The sequence below is a fragment of the Podarcis melisellensis genome (genome assembly GCF_964234715.1).
Source record: "Podarcis melisellensis genome assembly, chromosome: 14".
NCBI classification, from domain to species: Eukaryota; Metazoa; Chordata; class Lepidosauria; order Squamata; family Lacertidae; genus Podarcis; species Podarcis melisellensis.
The window spans coordinates 14,840,708-14,868,318 of record NC_138546.1 but is presented as its reverse complement, the minus strand read 5'-3'; the positions used below and the strand labels follow the sequence as shown (position 1 = coordinate 14,868,318).

At 44.8% G+C, this 27,611-nt stretch overlaps 1 protein-coding gene across 4 annotated transcripts in view; it reads right to left on the bottom strand.

The window, feature by feature from the left end:
- The window catches only part of SNX29 (sorting nexin 29), a 199,543-nt gene that overhangs the window by 147,576 nt on the left and 24,356 nt on the right, over positions 1-27,611 (bottom strand). For all 4 annotated transcript variants that reach the window (XM_081887979.1, XM_081887982.1, XM_081887981.1 and 1 more), the window contains 5 exons: positions 24,897-24,978; positions 24,269-24,351; positions 15,506-15,569; positions 13,279-13,407; positions 3,510-3,592 (listed from right to left, as the gene is read on the bottom strand). In XM_081887979.1, the coding sequence (XP_081744105.1) occupies positions 3,510-3,592; positions 13,279-13,407; positions 15,506-15,569; positions 24,269-24,351; positions 24,897-24,978 (441 nt within the window). The remainder of the gene's footprint in view (positions 1-3,509; positions 3,593-13,278; positions 13,408-15,505; positions 15,570-24,268; positions 24,352-24,896; positions 24,979-27,611) is intronic.

Sequence of the window (27,611 nt, the reverse complement as noted above, 5' to 3'; positions counted from 1 at the left end):
ACCTTCTGATCGGCAAGTCCTAGACTCTGTGGTTTAACCCACAGCGCTACCTGCGTCCCTGTAGCATGCTATTAAGAATGCCGCTATTAAGAAAGCATTTTTCTGATCAAGTTAGTCAATAGATTTGGTCATTCTGCTGTTGCAAGGCGGTGGTTTCTGGCCAGTCTTCTGGAAGTATAAGTTGCATGAAAATGCTTGCTATTTCTAAGTAAGATTCTCACAGACCAGGCCTCAGCCTTGAAGAGCTTACTATTCCAGTAGGCTAAGGGGTTATTCAGCCTTAACATCTGAAGACACACAAGACCATTCATCACCTTGCTGCAGCTAAGCGGTTCTGAATATAGTACTGTGATGGAAGACCCCTTTAGGTTCCATGACGGAAGACGGCAAGTGTGGTGCAGCAGTTTGAGTGTGGGTCTAGGACATGGGTAGGCAAACTAAGGCCCAGAGGCCGGATCCGGCCCAATCGCCTTCTAAATCCGGCCCACGGGCAGTCCAGGAATCAGCGTGTTTTTACATGAGTAGAATATAAAATGCATCTCTGGGTTATTTGTGGAGCATAGGAATTTGTTCATTTTTATTTTCCCCCAAAAATATAATCCGACCCCCTGCAAGGTCTGAGGGACAGTGGACCGGCCCCCTGCTGAAAAAGTTTGCTGACCCCTGGTCTAGAATCTGGGAGCCCAGGGTTCAAATTCCCACTCAGCCATGAAGCTCACTGGGTTATCTTGGACCAGTCACTGCTTCTCAGCTTAACTGCCTCTCAACAGGGTTGTTGTGGGGGTTATTTGAGAAGCAAGAGAATACTGCACACCATCGTGACCTCCTTGGATAAAAGATGGAATACAAATGCTAAAAGGAAGTAAGAAAGGTGGTGAGATAAATATAAGAAAATTAAAAATGTCTTTACTTGGAATTAAGCGAAGCCAATTTCTTATCCTTTCAATCCCAAATTCAGCATGGGCCATTCTCAGATTTACACATCGTACACTGCCAAATTTCAAACCAGTCTGATGAATTATTTTCTAACCATAGGCAGTAGAACCTATTCCTCACACCTCAATTATAACAGCAGAATGTGATTCAGCCAACGCACGCTTAATGCAGGGCTATAAATGTGGCTGTATAATAATAAATTATGTGAGAGACTAATGATGGCAATACATAAACTGCTGAAACATTTTATCCTCTAATCTTTAAACTTTCAGTAAAAAAAAACCAAATATGATTTTTCAGGAAAAAGTGTTTATTGTAGGAAGTTTGCGGGGGCTATGGGAGCATAGATGAGTGCACTTACAAGGAAAATTCATGAATAGAATTTATGTCTACGTATTTCTTATTAAAAAATCAGGCCATGATACTTGCAAGAAGAATCACATAGCTATATTGATTTAAATTGTTTTACAAACAGGAATTAAGTTACTTAATTCCTCCAGGAGCTTAGAAAACCCTCAATCCATAAGTGCTCAAGCTGTGAATACCAATGGAAAACTTATTTCCGCAGTTTAAAGCACTAGAAAAGTACTAAAAGGCTTTTTACCGCCTGTCAAGAGATTTAATTTTCTCCAACGAAAGTGCCTGTGTGTGCGCGCGCGTTTAAAAAGTACTAGTTCTCTCTTTTCAGCCAGTCATTCTATACAGCAAAAGAACCCAGCCCTCACTTCCAGCCAATTTACTTCCAGAATAAAAATAAACCTAAGGAGTGGGAAGAACACATTTTACTGAAAATCACAATGTGTCAAGGGGGACAGATTTTAATGGGCCAAAACTCAAGACACAGCTAACTTGTCCCAAGTCAATGAGATATTTAAAAAAACAAAAACAAATTAACTCTGGATCCAACCCAAAAGTCTGAAAGAAGACACTTCTATGCTGGTTTCCATGGCTAGGGCTCTTAATAGCTACTGGATATAATGGCTTTGTCTTACTACTACTGTTGGAGGCAGTATGAGGGGTTGCTGGGAATCCTACGTGTGGGAAGTGCTTTTGTACCCAGGTCCTGTTTGTAGGCCTCCAATAGGCATCTTCAGCATTGATTTGCCCATGCTCTAAGATCAGGAGACAAGGTCCTCCTGGTGCTCCTCTCCCCAGCATGAGGCAGGAAAACCGTTTCCTCATGTTCATCTTTCCTCAATGAGAGGCATCTCAACACAACTTCCTATAATGTCAGGTGGCTTAGTTGAGAAATGGTTTTTCTGGCATGCTTCACTGAGAACATTCCACAACCATAAAAGGTCCTCTCCCTTTCCTGCCAGCCTCTGAACCTCCCTCAGAGGAACTCCATAAGAAGGGCCTCAGATGAATGCTGAAGGACAGGGGTCAGCAAACTTTTTCAGCAGGGGGCCAGTCCACTGTCCCTCAGACCTTGTGGGGGGCCGGATTATATTTTTTTGGGGGGTGAACGAATTCCTATGCCCCACAAATAACCCAGAGATGCATTTTAAATAAAAGGACACATTCTACTCATGTAAAAACATGTCAATTCCTGAACTGTCTGCGGGCCGGATTTAGAAGGTGATTGGGCCAGATCCGGCCCCTGGGCCTTAGTTGCTGAAGGATTTGTGTAGGTTCCCATCAGCACTCTGAAAGTCTGGAGTAACATGTTCAGATCTTCTGGCCCCAGCCCAAAACCTGGGTGGCTACGTCTAAGATTGGATCTAGAGTTGAAGAGCAAAAATCTGTTCACCAAATGGGGCTTTTCTGTCCCTTTCTCCTCACTGCAGTCTTGCATCCTCCAAAAAGACTCTCCAGAGAGTCAGGGGTTCCTCATGAATGTGGAATGTGTCAGAAAAGGCTGCCCAAGGGGGGATGAAAAAATCAGAAAAAGTGGGATGGAAGGACGTTGTAAAAATCAAACTCCACCCAGTGGAGAGGGTGGTAAAAAAATGTACAATTGTGCCAGTGGGTCACTAAATCTGCATCCAGCCTACAGTACCTAAACAAACACTTGTGCAGGCTGCGCATTAGCCCAGAACTGAGGATACAGCCACAATTCTCTGTAAATCTTAAATAGTTTCCAAGCGATCACAAAGGAGTGTTTAAAAGAAAAGAGGGGGGCACAAAAAGGGAATGAGCTTTAAAGGAATCATTCCTCAACTTTGCCCTAGAAACAGAAACCTCTTAAGGCAGAAGCAGGACTTATTCTCATCCGTTGGAGAAAGGGCCTTGGTTCCTTTATGGATCTAAAAGAAACACCAACCACAATCGCCACATAAATAATACAGAGACAAAAGCAAGCTGTCTTATCACTCCTGCACAACATGCACAGGACCGGCGAGCATAAGCCATCAATTGCTCTTTTGTCAAGACTTACCGAAAAATAGTAGAACGATAATAGCCTCCCTTGTCGTGTGAAATTACAGGATTAAAATGTTCCATACTAACCAATGGGGAGCATCTTGTATTTTTCAAAACTGTATTTTGGCAATGATTCATTAGCAATGCATTTCGTACCAGCAAAGAGAAGCACTGTCAATAATGCCACAAGCGGCCCTTTTTTCCACACTCACCTTCCACAGTCTGACCTTCTCTTTTCAGCATCTGGACAGCTCCTACATACTTCTTCAGCTGTACTTTCAGCACCTCATTTTCTCTGCAAATACAAGAACAGCAACAAATAATATTGCTCTTCTTCTTCTTCTTTAAAGGTGGAGAACAGATAAGTACTCTGGAGCAAGTTATAAAATAAATAGCAAACACGGGGATCCAATACCTGATATAGCAGAACTGTGACCATGGCCATAAAACTCTGATTCATGTGACTGGATGGATGTTGCATCTAAGAGACAGCTGTGCAAATCAACCGATAAAGCAGCCCTATGCCAAAGTCAAGCTGTTGGTCCATCTAAACCAGCAACGTCTACTCCAGCAATAGTCAAGATGGTGGCCTTCAGATGCTGCTGGACTACAACTCCCATCAGTCCCAGCCAACATGGTCAATGGTCAAGGACCATGGGAATTGTGGTCCAGCGACATCTGGAGGGTACCATGCTGGCGAGCCCTTTCTCTGCACTAATTGATGGCGGCTTCAGAGACATGCAAGCGCAAAGAGATGGAGATTTGATTCACTATATTGTTACTACTGGATTAATTATGTATCACTGCATTTATATTCTGCTTTGCCTCTAAGGAGTTCCAAGTAGCATGCACAGTTCTGTCCATTTCATCCTCACAACAGCCCTGTGAGGTAGGTTAGGGTGAGAGAGCGCGACTGGGCCCAAGGCCACCCAGTGAGCTTCATGGATTTGAACCCCGCTCTCCCAGGTCCTAGTCCGACACTCTAACCACCACACAGTATTTGTGTTTGTGTGCCACTGTGGGTGAGATTACAGATTAAAGGAAGATACATGAGTAAGAGGAAAAGCAACAACATTCCATAAGCAGGGTGATATGGATGCTGGGATTCTCTACAGTGCAGGGTTTGATACTAGGTGTATATTTAAGGATAAAAAACACAGCCCTCCTTAATCAGCACAAAAGTCCATCACCTCCTTTCCAAAGTGGACAATCAGAACTTGTTACACCTTGAAAACCCATGGTGGTGCTTATTATCAGTGTCCAAGAAACAAGCAGCTTTGTTTAGCATGGACGAACAACAACTGTTCATTCCATTTGCAAGGCTGAACTAGCTGTTGTTCCTTTGAACAGTGCTAGTTAAATCAAGGGAACATTTTCTCAACTTGGGGAATGATTGCTACATAAAAGTGACAAGCCTTCAGGAGGAATCTCCTAAGAATTCACTGGGAAATGACTTGGCCAGTATATTTTCTTTAATAATTACAGAGCTGTCAAGTCAGATTTCTGGTCAGTGCAACTTTGCTTAATTCAGCCTCCTCCAGAACTGTACAAATTCCTGTGTGGCCACAGAGTATACATTACACAACGATGAAATTTTAATGAAGATCCCGAAGGCATTTTATGCTGTATATTACTCTTACTGCTTCCGCGTGCAGAATCCAAACACCAAGCATCAGACTTGATCTTTACAGAACGGGAGCAACTCTGCTAAAATTATCACTTGAATCTGAACGAGAGAGAAAACAATTTAACTAAACTCACCAAGTTTTAGCCTTTAAAGAATGAGAGAGAAGGGTTAACGGGAAGATTATAGCTTTCCGTTTATTGCAGTTCTGAGAAACGTAATGAAACAAAGTTATTGTAATTCTGAAAAGCTCAATAAAACAAAGTTATAATCTACCCATGAAAAGTATATTTACATTTTAATTGCTTTTACTGCTTTTAGCTTTATGTGCTTTATAGTGACCACAGACTTTGTGATGCCTAATAATCTACAGATACTTCGGAGGGAGGGGAAATCATAGTGCCAAAAAATGACTGCAGATTTAAAGTACATCGTGTTGGCTTCATTTTTCCCTTGCATGTCTTGGTCAGGGACTCATGATTCTTAGTCCCAGATATGGAAGGTTCAAAAGCATAAAGCTAGAGTTTGCCAGATGCAATTGGAACTGATGGATCACCAACTTACGACATATTGAGCTAGAAAATAAAATAAAATCTATCTAACATAAACTTTTGTTTTTTACTAGAGCAGCATAACATAAGTTGGCAATGGATGGCTTACAAATAAGAAGGATTTTCAGACTCATCCTAAAATAATGAGTTGGGGGGAGGGAGAGTAGTTTTTATTCTAAACAATCCCTCTCAAATACGGTTTTCTAACTGGACACGGAACCCAAAAGTTAGATACGTCTTTGCAACTACTCAATGGTGAAGTCAATTTTATTTAGCAGAATATGCATATGCCCTTAATAATATTCAAAATTACTTTTATGAAAGTTTGAATGAGGCAACAAATTTGCATTAGGATAAAGAAATTGCTGTTCCACTAATTTCAGTGTTTCTAGGGACTTCCCCTGCATGTGAAGACAGGCTCTGGCAGATGGAGTGGACGAGACCAATAGTGAGTCCCATGGGAGAGAAGACAATTTCTGCACGTGCTGTAGAGGAAAGTTAGAGGCAGGTGGGGATCATCAACCTGGGAAGGTTGCCCATCTAGGAAAAGGGAAACTCTGATCCTCAGCGTCCACTGCCTTGTGGGATATCTTCAGGAGGAGAAAAGGCTAAAGAGTAAGCCCTACACAAATCCAGAGTGCAGTCCCTAAGGCAGTTGGAGGGCACTTTGCATGCCTCTTTCCATCAACTCCTGCAGCCAAGCTGGTCCCAAACCTATTGCTCTGCTTTCCTTTGGACCACATCGGTGAGGCAGAAAGAGCGGTCTTGTCTTCTGGGCAGCCCAGAACCCACTGCCCAGACTTGCACCCTGGGAAGGTCACTTCAGTGCTGTCAAAGCAGCGGTCTGACTTCACCCTTGGAGGCGCACTCCATTGTCTCTCGAGACGGATGGATGCCAACAGCAGCAATTCTGGACACAGCTGGATACAGTACTTTGTCGTTTAAAAATTACTTTGCACCTATCCTGCTTTGAATTCGTTAGATACATTTCTTCTTGGGGTTTTTTCACATATTGGAAACTCTCTGGCAATATTTCAAGATGTCAATTACAGGTCTTCCCATGCTAATATAAAAATAATGGGTTGCAGCTCTCAATAGCCATGCTCAGAGTAAACCTACTGAAATTAGTAAGCATGCCTAACTTAGGTATATTCATTTCAGTGGGTCTACTCCAAGAAAAACTTGATTGGTTACAATCTTACATAAAATGTCCTGTTTCTAAATTTGGGAGGGATTGGAGCTCAAGGATGAAATTCATGCTTTACAAGTGTCGGAATTCATGTTATGTAATTTAGCTGCTATTCAGCTAACCCTAAGTAAATTATTTAGCACCCTAAATGCTTGATGAAATGTTTTAATAAATTTCAGGCACTTGCATTTTACTGCCAGGTTTGGAAAGGAAACTTTTACACACACTACGTTTTTTCAGATGTTTGCTCAGTGGAACACGTTATTGCTGTATGCCACCCTGGAAACAAATTTGCTCTTTCTGTAATGCGGAAAGGGAGGGAACGCAGACTTTTGACAAATCAAAGTTCAACCATTGAACAAAGCTTTTAATCGAAATGGATTTGAAGTAGCATAGGTGCAAAGTTATAAAAGGCTAAATAACTACAAGCCAGTTCAGATATTAATATTCCTCCTCTGGTAAACTATGGTTTATCAACCTGTGAGGAGTATCATGGCCACTTTCAGGTCCCTCCCCTCTTAGACCACTGGTTTTGTGTAAACTTGAGTTCCGCATCACACCCAAAACAAGGATCTCTAGCTTACTTTCAGTTCACTAAGCCAGGAATTTGAACCATGGTTTTATTTGTCTCAGCTCTTCCCAGCCCAGACTTCCCCATTTAAGATACAGTGGAACCTTGGTTGTCGAATGCTTCGGAAGTCGAACATTTCGGCTTTCGAACGCCAACAACCCAGAAGTGAATGCTTTCGTTTTTGAAGGCGTTTCGAAAGTCGAATGGCTTCCGAGGTGCATTTCTCCATTTTTTTCTATGGATTTTGCCAACCGGCAATTGCACCTTGGTTGTTAAACGTCTCAGAAGTTGAACGGTCTTCCGGAACGGGTTGTGCTTGACAACCGAGGTTCCACTGTAGTGTAAACAAGCCAGGATCACTGCACCATAGCACAGCTCTGCCAGAGTTTATTCTCTCTCTTCCCTTTCCCTTCTTGACTCCTTCTCCTTCTGTTTTCTTCCTTCCTTTTTACTCTTGGCTCTGATGACTGATCTTCTTAATGGCATTCTGAATTGACATGCTGCTATATGTTGTGCTCTTATTATTAATACTTGTTACTGTATTTGGAATCATAGAATTGTAGAGTTGGGAGGAAAACCAAGGTTCATCTAGTCCAACCCACTGCAATGCAGGAATCACAGCTAATGACTCCGTGACAGGTGGCCATCCAACCTTTATTTATCCAATGAAAGAAGAAGAAGAAGAGTTTGGATTTGATATCCCGCCTTTCACTCCCTTTAAGGAGTCTCAAAGCGGCTAACATTCTCCTTTCCCTTCCTCCCCCACAACAAACACTCTGTGAGGTGAGTGGGGCTGAGAGACTTCAAAGAAGCGTGACTGGCCCAAGGTCACCCAGCAGCTGCATGTGGAGGAGCGGAGACGCGAACCCGGTTACCCAGATTACGAAACTGCCACTCTTAACCACTACACCACACTGGCTCTCCACCAGAGTCCACCACAGTCTGCTCCACTGTCAAATAGCTCTTACTGTCAGAAAGTTATTTTTAATGTTTAGTCAGAATCTCTCTCATACACACACACACACACACACACACACAATTTCTGGTGATTTTAAAGAAGGCGAACTAAATTTTATAGATACCAAAACATGAACAAAACCATCACACAAAATGTAGAAACTGATAACACAGCCTGAATGCCACACACTGAGGATATATTCATCAAGGAGCATTCGCCAAGATTAATCAGGGTAGAGCAGCAGCCCCTGTACAAGTAGAACCTAAAGGTTCCTCTACGGTAGCATCTGTCTCCAGGGATGGGAATCTCACAAGCCACCTCCTTGGTTCCTCTGCTCAGAACATAAGATGTTCCATAGCCAACAGCTGCAAGCAAGCCTCTTCTCTGGAAATTTGTTTTAATTCTGTTCCGAAAGCAATTTAAGCCATCACCATCTCTTTGGTAAAGAATTTAGATAGGGAGACTATGACATTGCACGTCCTCTCCACTTACTTGCCTCACAGAATTGCTGCCCTGGTGAAAGCTCAAAGGAAAAGGAAACAAACGCGTGCACACACACACACACACACACACACACAGATCTTATGATTGGCTGTCAAATAAAATTGCACGGTTCTTGGGGATAAATAGTTGATTCCAGCCCCATTCCGTGTACTTCCAAATGATAACTTATGAGATTTGGTTTTAATAAAAAGAAAGAAAGAAAGATAAGATAAGACAAACACAGCAGCAAGAGCTTGGGAAAGTTGCGCTTCTATTTTGCCAAACATGGCATGATTACGAATGCCCTTTCATTTGGAAGATTTCAGACACCTCGAATGCAAATTCAAAACCAGTTCTGGCCAACTAATATGTAGAGTTACTCGGGCAAATCCACTCTGCTTAGTCTACCGCCGAAAGAAGAGCTGAGCAAAAGGCACATTCAGAGCTTCAGCTTTTCATACCAAGAATCTAAGCTTAGTCAGTAGCTAATTTTTGCTACTTTCCATTGCCATCCACTCCGTTTCCTAAAGAGACAAGCCGGGAAGCTGAACAGTCTTAGTTGAAGGATTTATGAAGTCTACTACAGGGTACTGACAGCGTCACCACAGTCCTTTCAGGAGTTCAGCCTACACGCGAGTAGGACCCTGGCAGAGACACATACCTGACTGGCATGTTCCCTCCCTCCTGGTCCATTGTTCGGGAGCTCCAAAAGCTTTCTTCAGCCCGAACATCACAGTGACCAATGCCAACTGACACCGGCACACTTAGGGATCTGCAGAGTTTGCACATCATGCGTGACAGACCTCAGCAACTCAGCATTTTGGCTAATCTACTTTATTTACATACAAACACACACAGAGTACTGCAACATGGCTCCCTCTCTCTCTAGCATCAGACAGCAAAGAGAAAAAGAACAAAGAACAATAGTCCCACTTCACAGAACACAGCAACACAAACATCCTGTCTTCGCCACTTCCCACTCTGTGGAGTCAAAACATATACCGTCATGTGATAGACAACAATCCCATGACTGCAATCATGGAGCAGGAATTCTAACAAGTCCATGCTAGCTGTCCAAAGAGTAACCACATCCCCAGAACAAGCACTCTTCTCAGCTGAACACAGGAAGATGCCTTATACCAAGTCAATCCACTGGTCCATCGAGCCCATGGTGGGGAACCTCTGTTCCATGGGGCAATCCTGGTTCTCTAGGGGTCCCAGCTGGCCCAAAGAATGACACCCACCTGTCCATCAGTTGTTGCCACTGGGTGACATCCGTTGGTGAGCAGAGGGTTCAATCCTGCAGGATGATGCTTTGCCAATGCGTTCCCTGCAGGAAACACGCTGGCAGAGCAGAAGCCAACCCCTACATGGGCAGCTCAACTCTGAGAGGTGAGTGGGACTGCCCACCTATCAGTCACCTGACATCAGATGATTGGCAGATGCATGGCCCCACCCACCTGGGAAAGCTGGCTTGCAGGGGTGGGAGAAGGTAAAGATCTGGCCTACCAGACTAATTTGGCTCCTCAACCCCAATGAAGTTTTTTGTTTGCAGGTGTTGCTTGGATTCACATTGCACCTACAAATGGACTTCAAAAGGGGGTTCCTGGAACCACTGGTCAGCTGATCAGTACTTATAGCGAGCTCCTTTGAAGGTGTGTGCACCCAGCAACGATCAGCTGATTGGTGCTGAGAACAGCCCACCTTGAAGCTGTCACCTGACATCACAATCCCTACTTAAGTGCTTCAATGGATGACATACAGGACTGTTGACTCAGCTTGGAATTAGGACAGAAAGACTGTTCCACGGGGTGGAGAGACCCATAATTTCAACCTAAAGGACTCTCTTGTTTATATGCTACAACAGCCGATATTCAAGATACTTTTGAGAAGTGTGATGCTCGAGTCTCTCTTTGTTATTCGAAATTTTGCAGCAAAGGCTTAGATATATTTGTTGCTGCATTGAGGCTGACAGCTGACCTATTTGTATTAACACTGAGCGATATCGCAAACTTTCTGAGAAATGTTAAAACCCGCCTGTGTTCCGCAATCAACCTAGGAAGACTCCAGTAGAAATGACTACAGATGGAGTTACTACCGCATGTATCAATCAGCAAAAGGTGAACGGTGACAGGTTTTTGGAACCAATTTCAAAATCGAAAACAGCAGAGTTGCATTATGGAGCACTGGAGCATCAACAAGACAACAACACCAAGCAGAAAAAAAGAAAAAAAGGACAGGAAACCGGTTTAACAAAATCTATTGAGTTGCTTACTCATCATTCAAACATAATCCATCATCCCTAAATAGCACAAAACTCAGTGTTGTTAAGAAAATCTATTCACTCTTTTTTAAAAAAGAAAAGAAAGAAAGAGATTGGAATAACATATTGAGAAAGAGTTTGCAAGACACAGAGCTTACTAATTGGGTTGACCTATTCCAGAAGAGAGAAAATGCACATGCTGGACTAGAACCTTGGGAACCAGAGTTCAAATCCTCAATTCAGCCATAAAGCTCACTCTTGGGCCACTCTCACTCTAAACTACCTCACAGGGTTGTCGTTAGGATAAAAACGGGGAGAGGGAGAATCACGTACCACACCCTAGAGCTCCTTGGTGGAATGGTGGGATACAGACACAGCAGTAAACAAATAAAAGTGCAACAAGCTAAGAGGGGATATCAGATTCCTTTTGTGGAGTTTCTATTTCCAGTACCCAAGACAACATTTGGTGCCTGCACCCAGAAGAAGAAAGGTCCCTAAAGAAAGGGGACCGACAGTGATAGGGCTGGTTGCAGCTCCCTTTGCAAAAAGCATCCTTCATTGGGTGCTGCCACGCCTGTGTACAGCACTCAGAACTGGAACTCTGAAATAAAGACAAAGACTGGGCTCTGAAGGATAGAACATAGGTCTTCAACCAGTGGGCTGCAGCAAAGCTGTTGCCACCATATGAGATTCCAGCTGAAGCTGACCAGACCAAAGGAGCACCTCATGTGAGTTTGGACTAGGGCCATTAGATGCTCATTTTTATCCATTTCCACAAGTGAGGTGATGTGGCAGGAGAAAAGAACGAACCATTTTTAAAAAATAAGGTACATATTTTCGGCGAATCAGGTGCTCATGCCTCACTGAGGAACTAGTTTTCATTCAATAGTAGTGCTGGCGTTACACCACATACATTTCTCTGCAGATTGTTGTTTTAGGATTAAACGAAGTGCATCATTAGCACTATTAAGTATAAATCCAAAGTGAAAATATGAAAGCAGGTCCCATGTTGCTGCTCGGGAGCCGGGAGGTGGGACTCAGGTCTAGACCAGCTGAAGATCACTGGGGTGGAAGGTTGAGATCTAAGGACAACCCAGAAGCTACCAAACTTGGTTTGCTCAACCTAGAATGGCAAAGTTTTTGTGGCTTGGGCTGGTTCACAGTCCCGCAGACGCCGTGATGGGCCGGAGTGCGTGCACACAAATGTTATTTCCGGTGCTCCTTCCGGCACGGAGGAGGCGTGCGCAGCTTCCCGTTGGCTGCAGGAGCTTCCTGCGGCCAATGGGAAGCCGGCCAGTGTTGCGGAAGGTGGTCCCCGCTCTGCTCCATGCTGGTTTAGCGCGGCACACGGGAGCCGACCGAGCAGGCGGCGGGGGTCCATGAGCCGGTTAAACGACCCCCATGGGCCGCTTGTGGCCCATGGGCCTTAGGTTGCCAACCCCTGACCTAGAAGAAAGCACAGCTGGAAGGGAACAGCAGCTGAGCCTAACCCATCCACGAAGGACACAATCTTCCTTGAAACCTTAAATATTACAGCAGAGTTTGCAGAGGAAAGGATATGAATGGTGTCATCCTGAGTATGTTTTGTTCTTTGCCTGCCTCTTTTTGGTGAAGTTGCATCCAGCCCTACTTGAACTGCCGCTGCGTAGTTTCTCTTCATTTCAGTGGAACACTCCACACAAATGTGTGGACATGGTTCAGCCAAATGGGTCCTTGTGAATATTATGTAGTGGGGAGGGGAACACCCAGAAACATTTGTTGTTGCTTTAAAAGTGATTTCTCTTTGTTTGGAAATAATAACCTCACTAAACATAATATGTTAACTTGTATCAACGTAAATAGTGGGCATTTGTGGGGTTTGTTCCCCCCTCACAACAGGGATTAAAGCTTTTCATTTCAACGTACAGTGGTACCTCGGGTTAAGTACTTAATTCGTTCTGGAGGTCCATACTTAACCTGAAGCACCACTTTAGCTAATGGGGCCTCTTGCTGCCTCTGTGCTGCCAGAGCACAATTTCTGTTCTCATCCTGAAGCAAAGCTCTTAACCTGAAGCACTATTTCTGGGTTAGCGGAGTCTGTAACCTGAAGCATATGTAACCCAAGATACCACTGTATTCATGATACAAATCACCTTGCATAATAAAGGAAGATAATTTGCAGTTTGCTCATACACAGTCACCTCCCAGCCACAGGTTGGGCAGTTTGCACAGTCACTTCCCAGCCTGAGTGTTCTCCAGACAGGTCTTGGGTGGAGGAGCATCTCCAAGGAAAGGCAAGCTTCCCTAGCCCCCGGCTACCTTCCACCAGACCCAGGGAAGCCACATCACCCACACTTCCCTACCTTGCTAAGGCCTGGATCTTCACGGTGTAGCGCTCTTCCTGCTCGGAAACTTTCTTCTTCAGGTTGTCGACTTCTTGCCGAAGCCCCGCAGAATGCTCCATCTCTCCGTCGAGGAGGTTCCGCAAGGAACTGAGGGGGGGAAAGGGCACAGCGTTATGGACACAGCACCGTCCATCATGGCATCACACTTGTCAAGGCAGGCCTGTTTCAATATTCATTAATTCATTAAACTTATTTGTCGCTCGGCGCCTGAAGGTCTCCAAGTGACTCACAGAAGAAGAAGAAAAATACAATACATTATACCCTAAGGGGAAATGGTGGGGGAAATTACACAATACATTAGTATTTCAAAGAACATAACATCCATGGGGTGGTGGGGACAAACTAGCTGTATAAGATAAAGGGACCCCTGGCCATTAGGTCCAGTCGTGGCCGACTCTGGGGCTGCGGCGCTCATCTCGCTTTATTGGCCGAGGGAGCCGGCGTACAGCTTCCAGGTCATGTGGCCAGAATGACTAAGCCGCTTCTGGCGAACCAGAGCAGCGCACAGAAACGACGTTTACCTTCCCGCTGGAGCGGTACCTATTTATCTACTTGCACTTTGATGTGCTTTTGAACTGCTATGTTGGTAGGAGCAGGGACCGAGCAATGGGAGCTCACCCCATCGCAGGGATTCGAACCACCGACTTTCTGATTGGCAAGCCCTAGGCTCTGTGGTTTAACCCACAGCGCCACCCTCAAATAATAAACAAAGAAATACTCTGGCCCACTAACTAGCAAATAAACAAAACCTCAACCTCATCCTAATCCAAATATCATTCATATCAAACCGACAATTCCCCCCCCCCCTTTAAGCTCCCCACACAGAAGTCTGGTGTGAAGGCCAGCTGTTACAAATCAATGGTGTGTAAGTACAAGGTCCTTCAGGGATGGTCCAGAGGTCTCCTCTCCCTTCAGGAGAGAGCCATAGCAAAGCAGGAAGATGGTAACACAAGTTTCACCTGCTTTGCAGTTGACCTGGCTGCTGCTCCTCTCCCGCTTCTGTGTGTGTGTGTGTGTGTGTGTGTGTGTGTGCCTGCCTGAAAATTTATCTTCCCCTTTGATGTCAAGGCCAGCTGTTACAATTTAGCGGCCCAGTTTCCTCCAGGAATGGTCCATCACCCCTCCAGGGACAGAAGCCTGTGGCCCTCTGGGTACTGTGGGACTCCCACTCCCATCATTCTTGACTACCGGACATGTTTGGCTGGAGCTGTTAGGAGTTGCAATTCCATGAGAACATCTGGAGCAGGCATCCCCAAACTCGGCCCTCCAGAAGTTTTGGGACTACAACTCCCATCATCCCTGACCACTGGTCCTGTTAGCTAGGGATGATGGGAGTTGTAGTACCAAAACATCTGGAGAGCCAAGTTTGGGGGTGCCTGATCTGGAGGGCGACTGGTTTCCTAACACTTCTGCCATAAAGGGAACAGAGCTCTCATGTGTGCTGCACGTATCTTTGGCTTGCCACAACTAGGCATGTATAATTTTCCTACAATTCAGAGCCCTTCATTCACCTACAGCGTCTCGAACACCTGAATATAACAATGGGTTGTGACTCGGGAGGCAACGTCTCGATGAATCTATTCTAAAGGTGTCATTGTACAGGAGAGAATGCCTCTACTGGGACGGTGCTGTCTGCAGCACATGCATGCGCCATCTAAAAACATAAAAACGTTGGCTCCTCCAGAATTACTGTTTTATTCATATGCAAATGAACGGCACTTGAAACAGATTATTAGGAAACATCAAATGGTATGAACATTCAGCAACGATTATTCAAGATGCATACCTCTAGCGATGACTCATTTCACGTTTCCCCCACCATTCCTTACTGCTTATTGGTTTAGCAGAGAGGGACACAAGGACCACAATATGCGTTTACTCCAGGGCCAGTGTCAAGGGACCCCAAACCTTACAGGTGTGTTTCACTCAGGGTTCCTGATCACCGGAGGAGCCGTTGCACACCACTAAGCGCACAGGGCTGCCTTCATGCCGGCACCAAACACAGGACCAATATGTGCGCTAGCATGGAGGCAAAATTAGTGGGGTACAAAGGGAGGAGTCTGGTGGGGCAGCATCCTCTTGACCCCTTCACATGCAAATGCAATCCAGGAAAACTCCTCCTGCCCTAATGCTGTGGACATAGCATCTTAGCATGAGGTTGACCAAGGCACTGCACTCTGGTTACCTGCTCTGCTCTTCCAGTTCATGCTTTCTGTTCATCATGGCCACAATGGCTTGCCGAAGTTCAGCTGCGGAAGAAAAAAAGAGGCAGGGAGAGAAATGAAAATTTTCGCTCCAGTTATGTGTCTAACACAACGAAAGCTCTGAAATTCATACCTGTTGCCAATGTGGTGTTTTGCTTGGTGGTGGTGTTTTTAATGTATTGTAAAATTTAGAACAGAGGTGGAGAATCTCAGGCCCAGAGGTCAAATGCAGCCTTCCAAATCTCTTTGTCTGACTTTCTAAGACTTTCCCTCACCCCTGACACTCCCTCCTAGACTATGGTTACTAGATGTCCCTGTTTCCCGGGGACAGTCCCCGGATTTACAAATCTGTCCCCGGACAAAATCCGTCCCCGGATTTCATTTAATGTTCCCAGATTTATATTTTAAGTGTCGTAGTTTTATTAGTAGGCAATGAATGTTGCGTGATTGGTTCAACAGCAGAAGACACATCATTTGGGGACTTCCGGCGAGGCAAAATGGCGGGTGCCACAGCAGCGAGCAGCTCCTGAAGCCAGCCAGAGCCAACTGCACTACCAGGCTGGCTCCGGGCTGCTGAGACTGCCGCTGCCACTGCGGAACCAGGGATGCCCGACGCATCAACTGGGGGAACCGCTGTCCCCCCATGACCCAAATCAGGCCAGGAGCGAGAGCGCCCAGCCACTGGCCAACTTCCCAGCAGTGCTCCAGGGCCTGTAAAACCCTCAGAGCCGACGCAGGGAGAAGGAGGAAAGGAAAAGGAAGAAAAAGAGGAAGGAGAAAAAAGAGGGGAGCCCCAACCTTCCTGCGCTGCTGAAGCCACTACCGCCACTGAGGAAGAGAGGTAGGAGAGCACCGGGAGGGCAAGGACACGTGGCCAAGCCCAGGCCCAACCCGAGCCTACTCCACAGCAGATAGAGCTCCAAGAGGTCAGACCAGGGCCCAGAGGAAGGCCGCGCGACGGAGGAGACCCAGAAGAGAAGATATTACTTCTTAATTTCTTTAAAATAACTTTTTTTTCTCTTTAAAAAAAAGGTGTCCCCGGATTCTTTGAAAAAAATCTGGTAACCTTATCCTAGACTGCTTTTGTCTGCCTAGAATGCCTCCTTAAACCCTGATCATGACTCTCGGTTGCCTGAAGGTCAAAGAGAGGTGTGCAAGTGTACAAAGGTGCCCACTGTATACAGGTAAATTTTGCATTATTGCTCTGCCCCCTTTTTGCCTCTGGCCCCAGCCACCAATGGCATGTGGCTCGCAGAAGATTGCCCAAGAAGGGGCTGAAAAAGCTTTAGATGAATACCTAAACCACAACCACCCTACCTGCCTGCCTGCAAGCTTCTGGAATCAAGAGAGAGGCTAAATAATTTCCTCCACAGATATCTGATGTCCGCGACATTTGTGTTATGACTCCCAATAAGCAACCAGGCCACGGTGGAAAATACGGACTGTCCAAAAGCGCCACTGAGTCTTGGAACATTTCGCTTCCAAATGGCTTTGTCTGACAGATTTATCAGTAGGAGCAGGAATACAAACAGAACTCAGAAGAACGTGTGCTCAGGAAGAGACATGCTTTAGTACAGATGTACCCCTTCTCCAGGGCACGTTGTTAATTTTAAAAACTCTCGGTGGCTAGTCAAGGATTAGATAAGGATAGCTCACAATCACTTCTTGAGAAGGAGCTGTAAGGTGAAGTCATCTGTCAGCATATATCCAGATATACTCTTGGCTAAGACCTTATTCTCAGATTGCTTCTGTAGCTCAATGCCAGAATATAAATTTGATTTCTCTGAGTGGTGGTGGTTTTTTCCTTTTAATTTACAGATTAATCTGACACATTATAGGGAAGAGAAACATAACAGCTTATGGGAAATAACATAGGAAAGCTTTAGTCCTGCCCCAAGAACCTTGATAACGGGGACACAGCTCTTGTATACAGACATTTGAGCAGTTTTTAATACTGGCTTCTTCTTGTTGTTGTCGTTTAAAAAATGGCTTAGAATCTAAAAAACAAAATGCGCTCTATCACCTAGTGATGGCCTCATCCTATGGCCATATTTATTGGGGAGGAGTTGTTGTTGTTCAATTGTATATACATTACACAATGGCAGAAGTAAAAAAACCTACTCCTTGCTTCCTCTCTGCTGATGAAAATGCTACTCCACAACAAACAAAGCAATCCTATGGCTCTTTGCTCAGAAGGAAATCCCACTGGTTTCAATGGGACTCACTTCCAGGCTTGTGCATAGGACAGCAATCTAAAGCAATACTTTCAAGGCTGGTGTTTCAGGAAGATTGGTGGATTTAAGGCAAAGGGGGACGAGCTCAGTGGCGGCGCATCTGCCTTGCATGCAGAATTTCCCAGGTTTAGCCCCCAGTGGCATCTCCAGGTAGGGATGGAAGAGACTCCTGGCCTCCTGGAGAGCTGCTGCCAGTCCGTGTAGACTATGGCTAGGCAAACTAAGGCCCAGGGGCCGGATCTGACCCAATCGCCTTCTAAATCCAGGCCGCAGATGGACCGGGAATCAGTGTAGAGTAGAATGTGTCCTTTTATTTAAAATGCATCACTGGGTTATTTGTGGGGCATAGGAATTCGTTCATATTTTTTTTCCAAAATATAGTCCGGCCCCCCAGAAGGTATGAGGGACAGTGGACCGGCCCCCTGCTGAAAAAAATTGCTGACACCTGGTATAGACAATACAGTATGCTCCTAAGCGATCTGATCTGATGCAGATAAGACCAGGAGAGTCGCTATGAAGCACGTGAACGTAAGCAGGTACTCGCTTGGTGTTAAATAAGGATCAGGCAGACTCAGCAATGGAGAATAAGAAGGTGAAGTTTATTGCCAGGCAATAAGGACCCAGTTTGGAATCTCTTCCAAAAGAACTGGGACCCCGATTGACAGAAATCCAGAGGTCTTTATACCTGAGCAGATCACAGCAAATCATAGATCATGAGACAACCATGAGGCACTCACGATATTGTCAGCGAAAATTAGCCAATCAGCAAGCTTCTTGCCATGCTACCAGCTCCTGGTCAAGCACGGAGTTCTAGTTCTGCTTTCCGATGCTTGCAGTGACGCTCTGTCTAACCTCTCCCCTAGTTATGACAGGACAGGGAGTTTGGAGATTTTGTGGTTTTGCTCTTCCCGTTCTGTGGATTAATTTAGCCTGTATCTGAGGGGATTTTGTACCAGAATCTCTGATTCACGCCTTCCCCTTGCCCAGGGTACACGGATGTTTGTTGGGGAAAGGTCGGCTCCTAATTTTGCTGTTTCAAGCAGTATGCAGTTAGCCAAAGCACGGCTTCCCTTTGATTCAAAATGGATTATAAAATACTTTAAGCCCCGATTATGTGTGAGCATATATGAATATATTGATTACTGATAACTGATTATATGGATGCATAGGGGTAGCCCTTCTTCCTTGCCTCATCTACACTTTTGAAGAGCGGAAGTTCTGTGAGATGCGTTAGCAAAGCATATAGGACAAAAAAGGGGGAAGAGGTGCTTCCAGACTTGGCAAGGAAAGAAACGAGGAGCAGAAAGTCCTCTTTCGACAAAACATAGGTTGCAACCACTGCCTTTAAAACATAACAAAACCCTGCTGTCAAAAACCACTTGTAGCTGTGGGTCTTGTGGCTTTTATTATCACACAGTACTTCTTATTATACACCTGCTACATGTTTATAGAAGTGAGTTGCTACGCAACCAGCTGGAAGTCTCCCTACTCAGAACCCGTTCCCTAGTAATAGAAGGGTGGAAAGTCATACATTAAAACAAGATACTTTGCAACTGCATAGACATAGACATAGCCACTGCCACTCAGTGTAGACAGAGCTGAGCCAGACCAAAGCTCTGATCAACACCAGGCAGCTAATATGCTCCAATGTATTTCACCATTATTGTATATTAATATATTTCAATTATTCCAATTTGTCACAGCATCTGGGTACGTATTTGGGAAACTAGCAGAAAGTTGTGGATTCACAATATGGTAGTTGCTTGTGTTCACGCATGACTACTGCCTGCAAGCCTGCTTCTAATTATTGTTAGAAACTGTGGTTTGGCACTAACTACAGTTAGCAAAATCGCCAGCACAAAGATAACACGAACCACAGTTAGCTGCAAAATGGAAAGGGGCAGATGGATGAAAAGGAAGAATCAAGCGAGCAAACGGGGCTAAGAGATCAGACAGTGTTAATCTGCACTAAGCTACTGTGAAATATAGGAAACAGAGAGCACCATGGCTAGAAATATCACTCCAAGGTGAAAAAAATCTAACTTTCAGCAGGCTTTTACTGTTTTGTTTTATTGCTGAGGGTTTTGGTTGCAATTTTTAGATGGCTGATTTTTAGTTGCTTTATACTGGTGTTTGTGCTGTTTCCCTTTCGATAGTGTGTGTTCTTTCTGGCTTTTCTTATGCTGCGAGTGCTCCGCAGGCAGAAAAGGAAGGCATAGCTCAGGTCACAAGCACACCCTACATTTAAAGCACTCTTATACCACTTTTAGGGACGCGGGTGGCGCTGTGGGTTAAAGCCTCAGCGCCTAGGGCTTGCCGATCGAAAGGTCGGTGGTTCGAATCCCTGCGGCGGGGTGCGCTCCCGTTGCTCGGTCCCAGCGCCTGCCAACCTAGCAGTTCAAAAGCACCCCCAGGTGCAAGTAGATAAATAGGGACCGCTTACTGGCGGGAAGGTAAATGGCGTTTCCATGTGCTGCGCTGGCTCACCAGATGCAGCTTTGTCACGCTGGCCACGTGACCCGGAAGTGTCTCCGGACAGCGCTGGCCCCTGGCCTCTTAAGTGAGATGGGCGCACAACCCCAGAGTCTGTCAAGACTGGCCCGTACGGGCAGGGGTACCTTTACCTTTACCTTTACCTATACCACTTTTAACAGTCATGGAGAATCTTGGGAGCTGTAGCTTTGTTCAGAATGCTGACCTCACAGAGCTACAATTCCCAGCACCCTTAAACTACAGTTCCCAGGATTTCCCTTTACTGTTTAAGTGGTCAAAACAAAATAATAATAATTAAAAAAATTCCTTCCAGTAACACCTTAGAGGCCAACTAAGTTTGTTATTGGTATGAGCTTTCGTGTGCATGCACACTTCTTCTTTAAGTGGTGTAAGAGAGCTTTACCTGCATGGTGGTGGTTGCGACCTCACTTACAGGAAGCCACGTGGTACCAGGTTAAAGTAGGTCAAGCTTTCATCGCTCTAGGGACCCTCCTGATGTTTTGAACTCGCAACCCCCATCATCCCCAGCCAGCACAGCCAACGGCAACATTTCGAGGGCCACAGGTAAGCCACACTCTTATTACAGGAGGCTGCAACTGCCGCTAGGAAAATCAGAGCAAATTATATAGCCAAGATAGCCACAAACTGTAAAGGAGATGAATTTATTTGACCCTATCCACATCAAGCTATATTCTATCTTTATCACCAAACTCTGAATATAATTGCACATTGTATTAATTAACATTATTTTTTAATATATTAGTGGCCATGTGATGATTTTAACCTATAAATTTTATTGTTTAATGTCCTAACCTGTATAGGTAAAGGTAAAGGGACCCCTGACCATTAGGTCCAGTCATGGCCGACTCTGGGGTTCTGGCGCTCATCTCGCTTTATTGGCCAAGGGAGCCGGCGTACAGCTTCCGGATCATGTGGCCAGCATGACTAAGCTGCTTCTGGCGAACTAGAGCAGCACACAGAAATGCCGTTTACCTTCCCGCCAGAGCGGTACCTATTTATCTACTTGCACTTGTCATGCTTTTGAACTGCTAGGTTGGCAGGAGCAGGGACCGAGCAACGGGAGCTCACCCCGTCGCGGGGATTCGAACTGCTGACCTTCTGATTGGCAAGTCCTAGGCTCTGTGGTTTAACCCACAGCGCCACCCGCATCCCAACCTGTATATTAAGGTACATTCATAGTTCTGTTTAGAGTAGATAACGTCTTGATAATATAAATCTTTTAAGTTTTTTGTATTAATCCAGCATATTTTCTTTTAATTGTTGAATGATTCTATGTACATTGCGGCAGTCTTTGGCTATGTGCAATAAAACTGACTGACTGACTACCGGGAGTCCAACACTCTAAACACTAGATCAAGGAGGCTCAACTACCCACTTTCTGATGTGCTTGAACTACAACGCCCATCAAACCCAACCACCATAACCAACAGTCAGGGATGGTGGCAGTCATAGCTCAACAACCAATCAACATCATCTGGAGGGCACCAGGTTGGAGAACGCTGGAGTTATTGATGATTGGACCACAACTTGAACCCACTGCAGGTGACCACATAAGTGCCGAATTACTATGTGGAACCAACTTTGCTTCAGTTTCCTATTAGGACATTTATTTTATTTGCAAACCGTGTGTTAAGCGAGGAATTCCTACACCGACTTCGGAAGACACCCTCTTTGCTTAAAAGGTGAGCCAGCGTTTATCTTTGATGTTTAATGTCTCCTGCTCTATAGGTACCCTGCTCTATAGGTACCCTGGGTTGACCTTTGATGTTTAAGGGTTTAAATCAACTTCCAGGATAGCTGAAAATGAGGTTAAATATCACCCACGAAAAATTATCCCATATAATGTTTTTGCTAAATTGGCCAAGAGTTAGAAGTAGCAAGTGAGTGCAGGAGCAATTGCTCCCCCTACTGGTGACCAATATTTTAGCACCCAGCACAAGGAAGACTCAAACAATTTTTTAATACTCATCGGAAGAAATGTTTTACTGCCAATCTATGGAAATCTACCAGCTGCCAATCAGTTTTATTTTTAAAAACTGTTTTGACAAAACAAGCTCTGCATTCCAGATATTAAACCTCCCTGCCACGTTGCACAAACAAATTCAGCACCTAAAAAATAACGGTAGATGCAGATTTGGATAAATCATATATAAATTCCCAGCCTGTTCTGAATGTTTATGGCAGGTTAAATTTAAGGCACACTTTCTAAATTTCAGCTCCAAGTGCATTATGAAACAGACAAAATACTGAACAAACATCTCAAAAGCCTTTGCTCTTCACCTGTAATATGGATTTATTTTCCATATTTGCTGGAAAATGTTTTTATTGTTTTTGATAAGTCTTTTGAATAGTTATATTTCTTGTTGTTTGGTTGAGAGGCTGAGCAGATTTGGGCACAATTTTGTGGGAAACTGGCATGCAAATAAACAGATGATGCTGATGGTAATAATTTTAGCCTAGGCCTGGACACTAAAAACTATAACAAAGTGATGCTTTTGGAAGATGCTCAATGGAAGACAGAAGTCACCAAAATAATCATTCAGTGCTTGGACACTACAGACAAGAAAGGACTCCCAGGGTTATCTTTGAGACTGTGATGGATATACAAGATGTCACAGCATATTGGCCTCAACCCAGTAATGGCTTTGATATACGCAGCTATGACTAACCTAGGTTGAAAGAATGGTGGTTAGCTGAAGTCCTTCCACAACAGACAACCCACTAGCAACTAGACCATGGGTAGGCAAACTAAGGCCTGGGGGCTGGATCCGGCCCAATCGCCTTCTAAATCTGGCCCGTGGACAGCCTGGGAATCAGTGTGTTTTTACATGAGTAGAATGTGTGCTTTTATTTAAAATGCATCTCTGGGTTATTTGTGGGGCATAGGAATTTGTTCATTTCCCCCCAAAAAATACAGTCCGGCCCCCCACAAGATCTGAGGGACAGTGGACCTCTGCTGAAAACGTTTGCTGACCCCTGGACTAGGCGGTCTCATTCTTTATATATCCAACCAGTCACTGCTCTGCAGAAGAGGCTATAATGCAGAGACTCTAATCAGGAGTCTGTTCTGCACAAGGTCAGAACCAGGAAGCACAGCCTATGGTAACTATCCCTCCAGCTGCATATCAGACAGGTTCCTTCTCTGTTCTCTTTGGGGCACCTGATGAAGACTTTCCTCCCTTCCATACAGGGAGATTTTTTTAAATCCCAGTCAATATCCGAACACATTTCAATTTGTTTTTATATGTGTGACTGTTTTTAATGTATTATGAAATTGCTTTTGAGATTCTTCCTTAGTAAGAGATTGTTATTTGTTGGCATCCATCAGTTTCAGAAGACAACGGAGGAGTTCGCCTCTGGATGTGAAGTCAAATTCATTTCATTTATGAAGATTCCATAAACGCAGAAACTAATAACAGAATTAACAACAGGCCGCTTTGGAGTAAAGCAGAGCTTTCCCCACCTCTTTCCCTGCTGATTGCACGTAATTATACCTTGGGGGTCACAATAAGGGGGAGAAGATGCCGTAAGCTTCTAATGCACATCTAGCCAACTGTTATTAGAAACATAGTGAAAGATTAACTGAGCCTTTCGTCTGATCATGCAATGCTCTTCTCAAGTTATGGAGGTTTTGCTTCCGAATTTTTGGGTTTTATATTCCCAATATTGTGTTTCACTGCCTACTGGGCTACCGATTTATAGCCCCAAAATTGAATTAGCCCAGCCTACCATAATCTGATGCCCTCCAGATGCTGTCAGGGTACAGCTCCAACCATCTCTATCCACTGGCCCTGCTGGCTGGGCTGACGAGGGTTGCAGTTGAAAACATTGGGAGGCCACTCCGCAGGGGGACGGCTGAATCAGTTCTATGAAACTGATAGGAACTCTTGCCAATGCTGGCCAGTGAACTGGAACTTATCCTGACAAAGCATTTGCTTGGATGGAATGGAAAGACAACAACAACAGGCTTCTGAATCCGGCTCAGCAGAGACTTACCAACAGTCATCGGTTCTGGCACGGTGGACGAGGGCAGCAGATCATGCAGAGAGTTCTCTTTGACAGGGGGGCTCACTTCTTCCCTGATTTTAAAAAGGGGGGGGGAAGGTAAACCTGAAAAAGAGCCTACGGAAGACTGGGCACAATCCATTTCAATGCTCAACTCTCATTCATTTTGATTGCACCATAATGACTAGTATTAGTTATCCATTACACGCCACCACATTATCCAGATCCCCAGAAAATTGAGTTCCCTTGACTTTACTCCTGACAGAGTCCCAGGCTCATGCACTAGCTCCCCTCTCAAGTTTCCTTCGTGATCTGTTTGTTACTGCAAGGCATAGTTTCCATGCAGACCTCATTTCGAAACACATTTCTCTGAGGGTTTGCAGGCATAAATGATGGTTTGCGCTAATCAGTTGTTCCTCGGCTCAGATGCAACAGCAAACTATGGCTTGCATAAACCAAGTAAGTAAAGAAAGAGGAAGCATGCAAGCTTGAACCTCGAGCATAAACTGCCAAACCATGGTTTGCCATTACACATATACCAAGCTTTAGACAGGAAGAAAACAGGAAGTTGTATGGGCTTGTTTGAAACGTAGAAAACTTAATCTGTCTTATACTGTACCTGTAATGTGAGTTGGCATTTCCCCGAGCCAATTCTGCTGAAAAATCAGCTGTTTCGTGCTCATCACCATTCTCCAGGTTACCTAAAAGAGCACATGGATAACACTGTTAGAAGAAAGATGACATAGGTACTAGTTCAGTGTTACTTTCTTCTAGGCACTGGTCCACTTTTGAACGCAGCCTTGTTAATTTTCACTCTCAGAATTCAGCTTTGTGAGAAATCCACTCGGGGACAATTTCATAGAGTGCAATGATACACTGAATTAAATATTGTAATCAAGGGAATCAGCCAGTATGGAGGCTGAAAGCCGCCAATTACTGGACATCTTTATTTAAGACTGACAGCCCACTTGCCAAGAATCAGATCCCTAAAAACCACACGCTAAACTGTGCAATGCTAGACTTAACTACTAAGCAGTTATAATTCACATAACACAGTTTAATGGGACTTAAGAGTAACTTTATGAATTGGTAAAAGAAAAAGAAAAATATTTGTTAAACATTTCTGCATTCTGCAACCTTTAAGTACAAGAATTCAGGAACCAGGACTGATGACAGAAATTAGGTATAGCACTGCCTGTAATAAAATAGAGATGTTATACGTTTCTGAGCACAATTCAAAGTGTTGGTGTTGACCTTTCAAGCCCTAAATGGCCTCTGCCCAGTATACCTATAGGAGCATCTCCACCCCCATCGTTCTGCCCGGATGCTGAGGTCTAGCGCCGAGGGCCTTCTAGCGGTTCCCTCATTGCGAGAAGCAAAGCTACAGGGAACCAGGCAGAGGGCCTTCTCTGTAGTGGCACCCGCCCTGTGGAACGCCCTCCCATCAGATGTCAAAGCGAAAAACAACTACCTGACATTTAGAAGACACCTGAAGGCAGCCCTGTTCAGGGAAGTTTTTAATGTGTGACATTTTAATGTATTTTTAATCTTCATTGGAAGCCGCCCAGAGTGGCTGGGGAAACCCAACCAGATGAGCGGGGTACAAATAATAAATTATCATCATCATCATTATTATACAGTCACTTTGCAAATCCCAAACACTAGTTGGTCCTCACATTGAATGAGATGTGGGTCGCAGTGACTGCCAATTTACAGAAAAGTAACAGCGGGGTGAACAACTTTTGGCAGACAAGCCAAAAATGGTGATTGCTAGGATTCCAGTTCCTACCCCACCCACCAGTGACAAGGTCAAGGATAACTCCCCTGCCCCCAACCTTAGAGGTGGAAAGGTGAGAGGGGTTTGCTGGTTTGCTCACTACGTGGACCAAGGCCCTCTGGGAACTTCCACCCGCAGCAGCCAACCACTTCTGCCCCCAGCCTGACTCCCAACCTTAGAACCATGTTACTGACAGGGCAGTCTGTGCCAACTCTGCAGCTCATGAAGACTTTCCAAAGCCACCATGGAGAGGGAAAACTGGCTCAAGCCATTCCCTACTAAACCAGGTCTCTTGCTTGTCCATTGAAGGAGAGAATTATTTTAGAACAATGGAGGAAAATCTGCATTCACTGTCCAGTCTTCAGGCTGGATATTGGTTTTTCCAGATTCGGGAAAGGGAGACCACATCTGTCATTGTCAAGGGACTAGGGTTGGAACCCATTTAGAAGGAAAAAGACTCACACCCAGGTTACTAGAAGATATGCATCAATAGAAAGTAGTCTACAGTATGCAAGTAAAATTCAATTTATTGCTCTGCTCACTATTGCCTCTGGCTCAGGCCCTGGCTGCCAGCTGGTGCTGGAAATTTGCCCAGCAAGAAATGTGGACCTTGGGCTGGGAAAAAAAGTTCTGAATGGTGGTATTTAAGAACTAAGGAACAGCTACAGATAATGAATTGTATCTACACTTTGTGCACACCTGTTGAAGTTAACGGGCATGACTAACTTAGGTTCATTAAGTTCAGAGGGTTTGCTTAGTTGGGTATGACCCCATGCCCCTAAGCCATTATTTTTCACTCCCTCAGGATCAAAAACAGTCCTTTTCAAAGTTAGATGCTCCATCAAGCCATACCTGATCAGCTGTGCAAGAGGCAGGAGAAAAGGAAAACAGAAGAAATGGGGAGGGGAGGAGGGAATTTGACTGTCAGACAGGTGATTGACAGCAGAGTGTTCGACAGAACATTTTGAAAAGTCTCCCCTCCACCTCCCTTTTGCATTCAATGGGACAAGATCGCTTAGCCGGGCATTTCCAGACACCAGTTCAAGCTGTGTGTCACTCTTCTTTAGATCTCTAAAGGAACTCTTGCCATTTGTCATTGTCTCGCTGGCTTCTCAGTGTTGATGTGTGTTGAAAAAAAGATGCTGAAACAACAAATGCAAAGGACAGGTCCTTGCGCTGTGTCCCGTCTGCACTCAGAGAGAGAGAAGCTGAATAGCTGCAGCTTGCCTTGCTAGCCCCCCCCCCAGAGCTTCTTCTTGCTAGGGTTTTCCTCCCCTCCAAAATAAAGCCTTTTTAAACAAAATTCCAGTGCTCTACCGTAAGGTTTTATCTGTATTGGGGAGGTTTGGGGGGCGGGCAGAATTGCAGGGCATCTGAACCCTTTTCAGTCTTTAATGGAAAGGTAGGCATTCCATTTGGAACCTGACAATGGCTTTTTAAAAGAGGGGCTTTGATCAATTGTATGCAAGCCTTTCAACTATTTATACCATGCTGCAGAGTTAAATCCACAGGAGGGCACTGGATGCAGCGGTTAACCCTTTCAGGTCTTTTTTACTC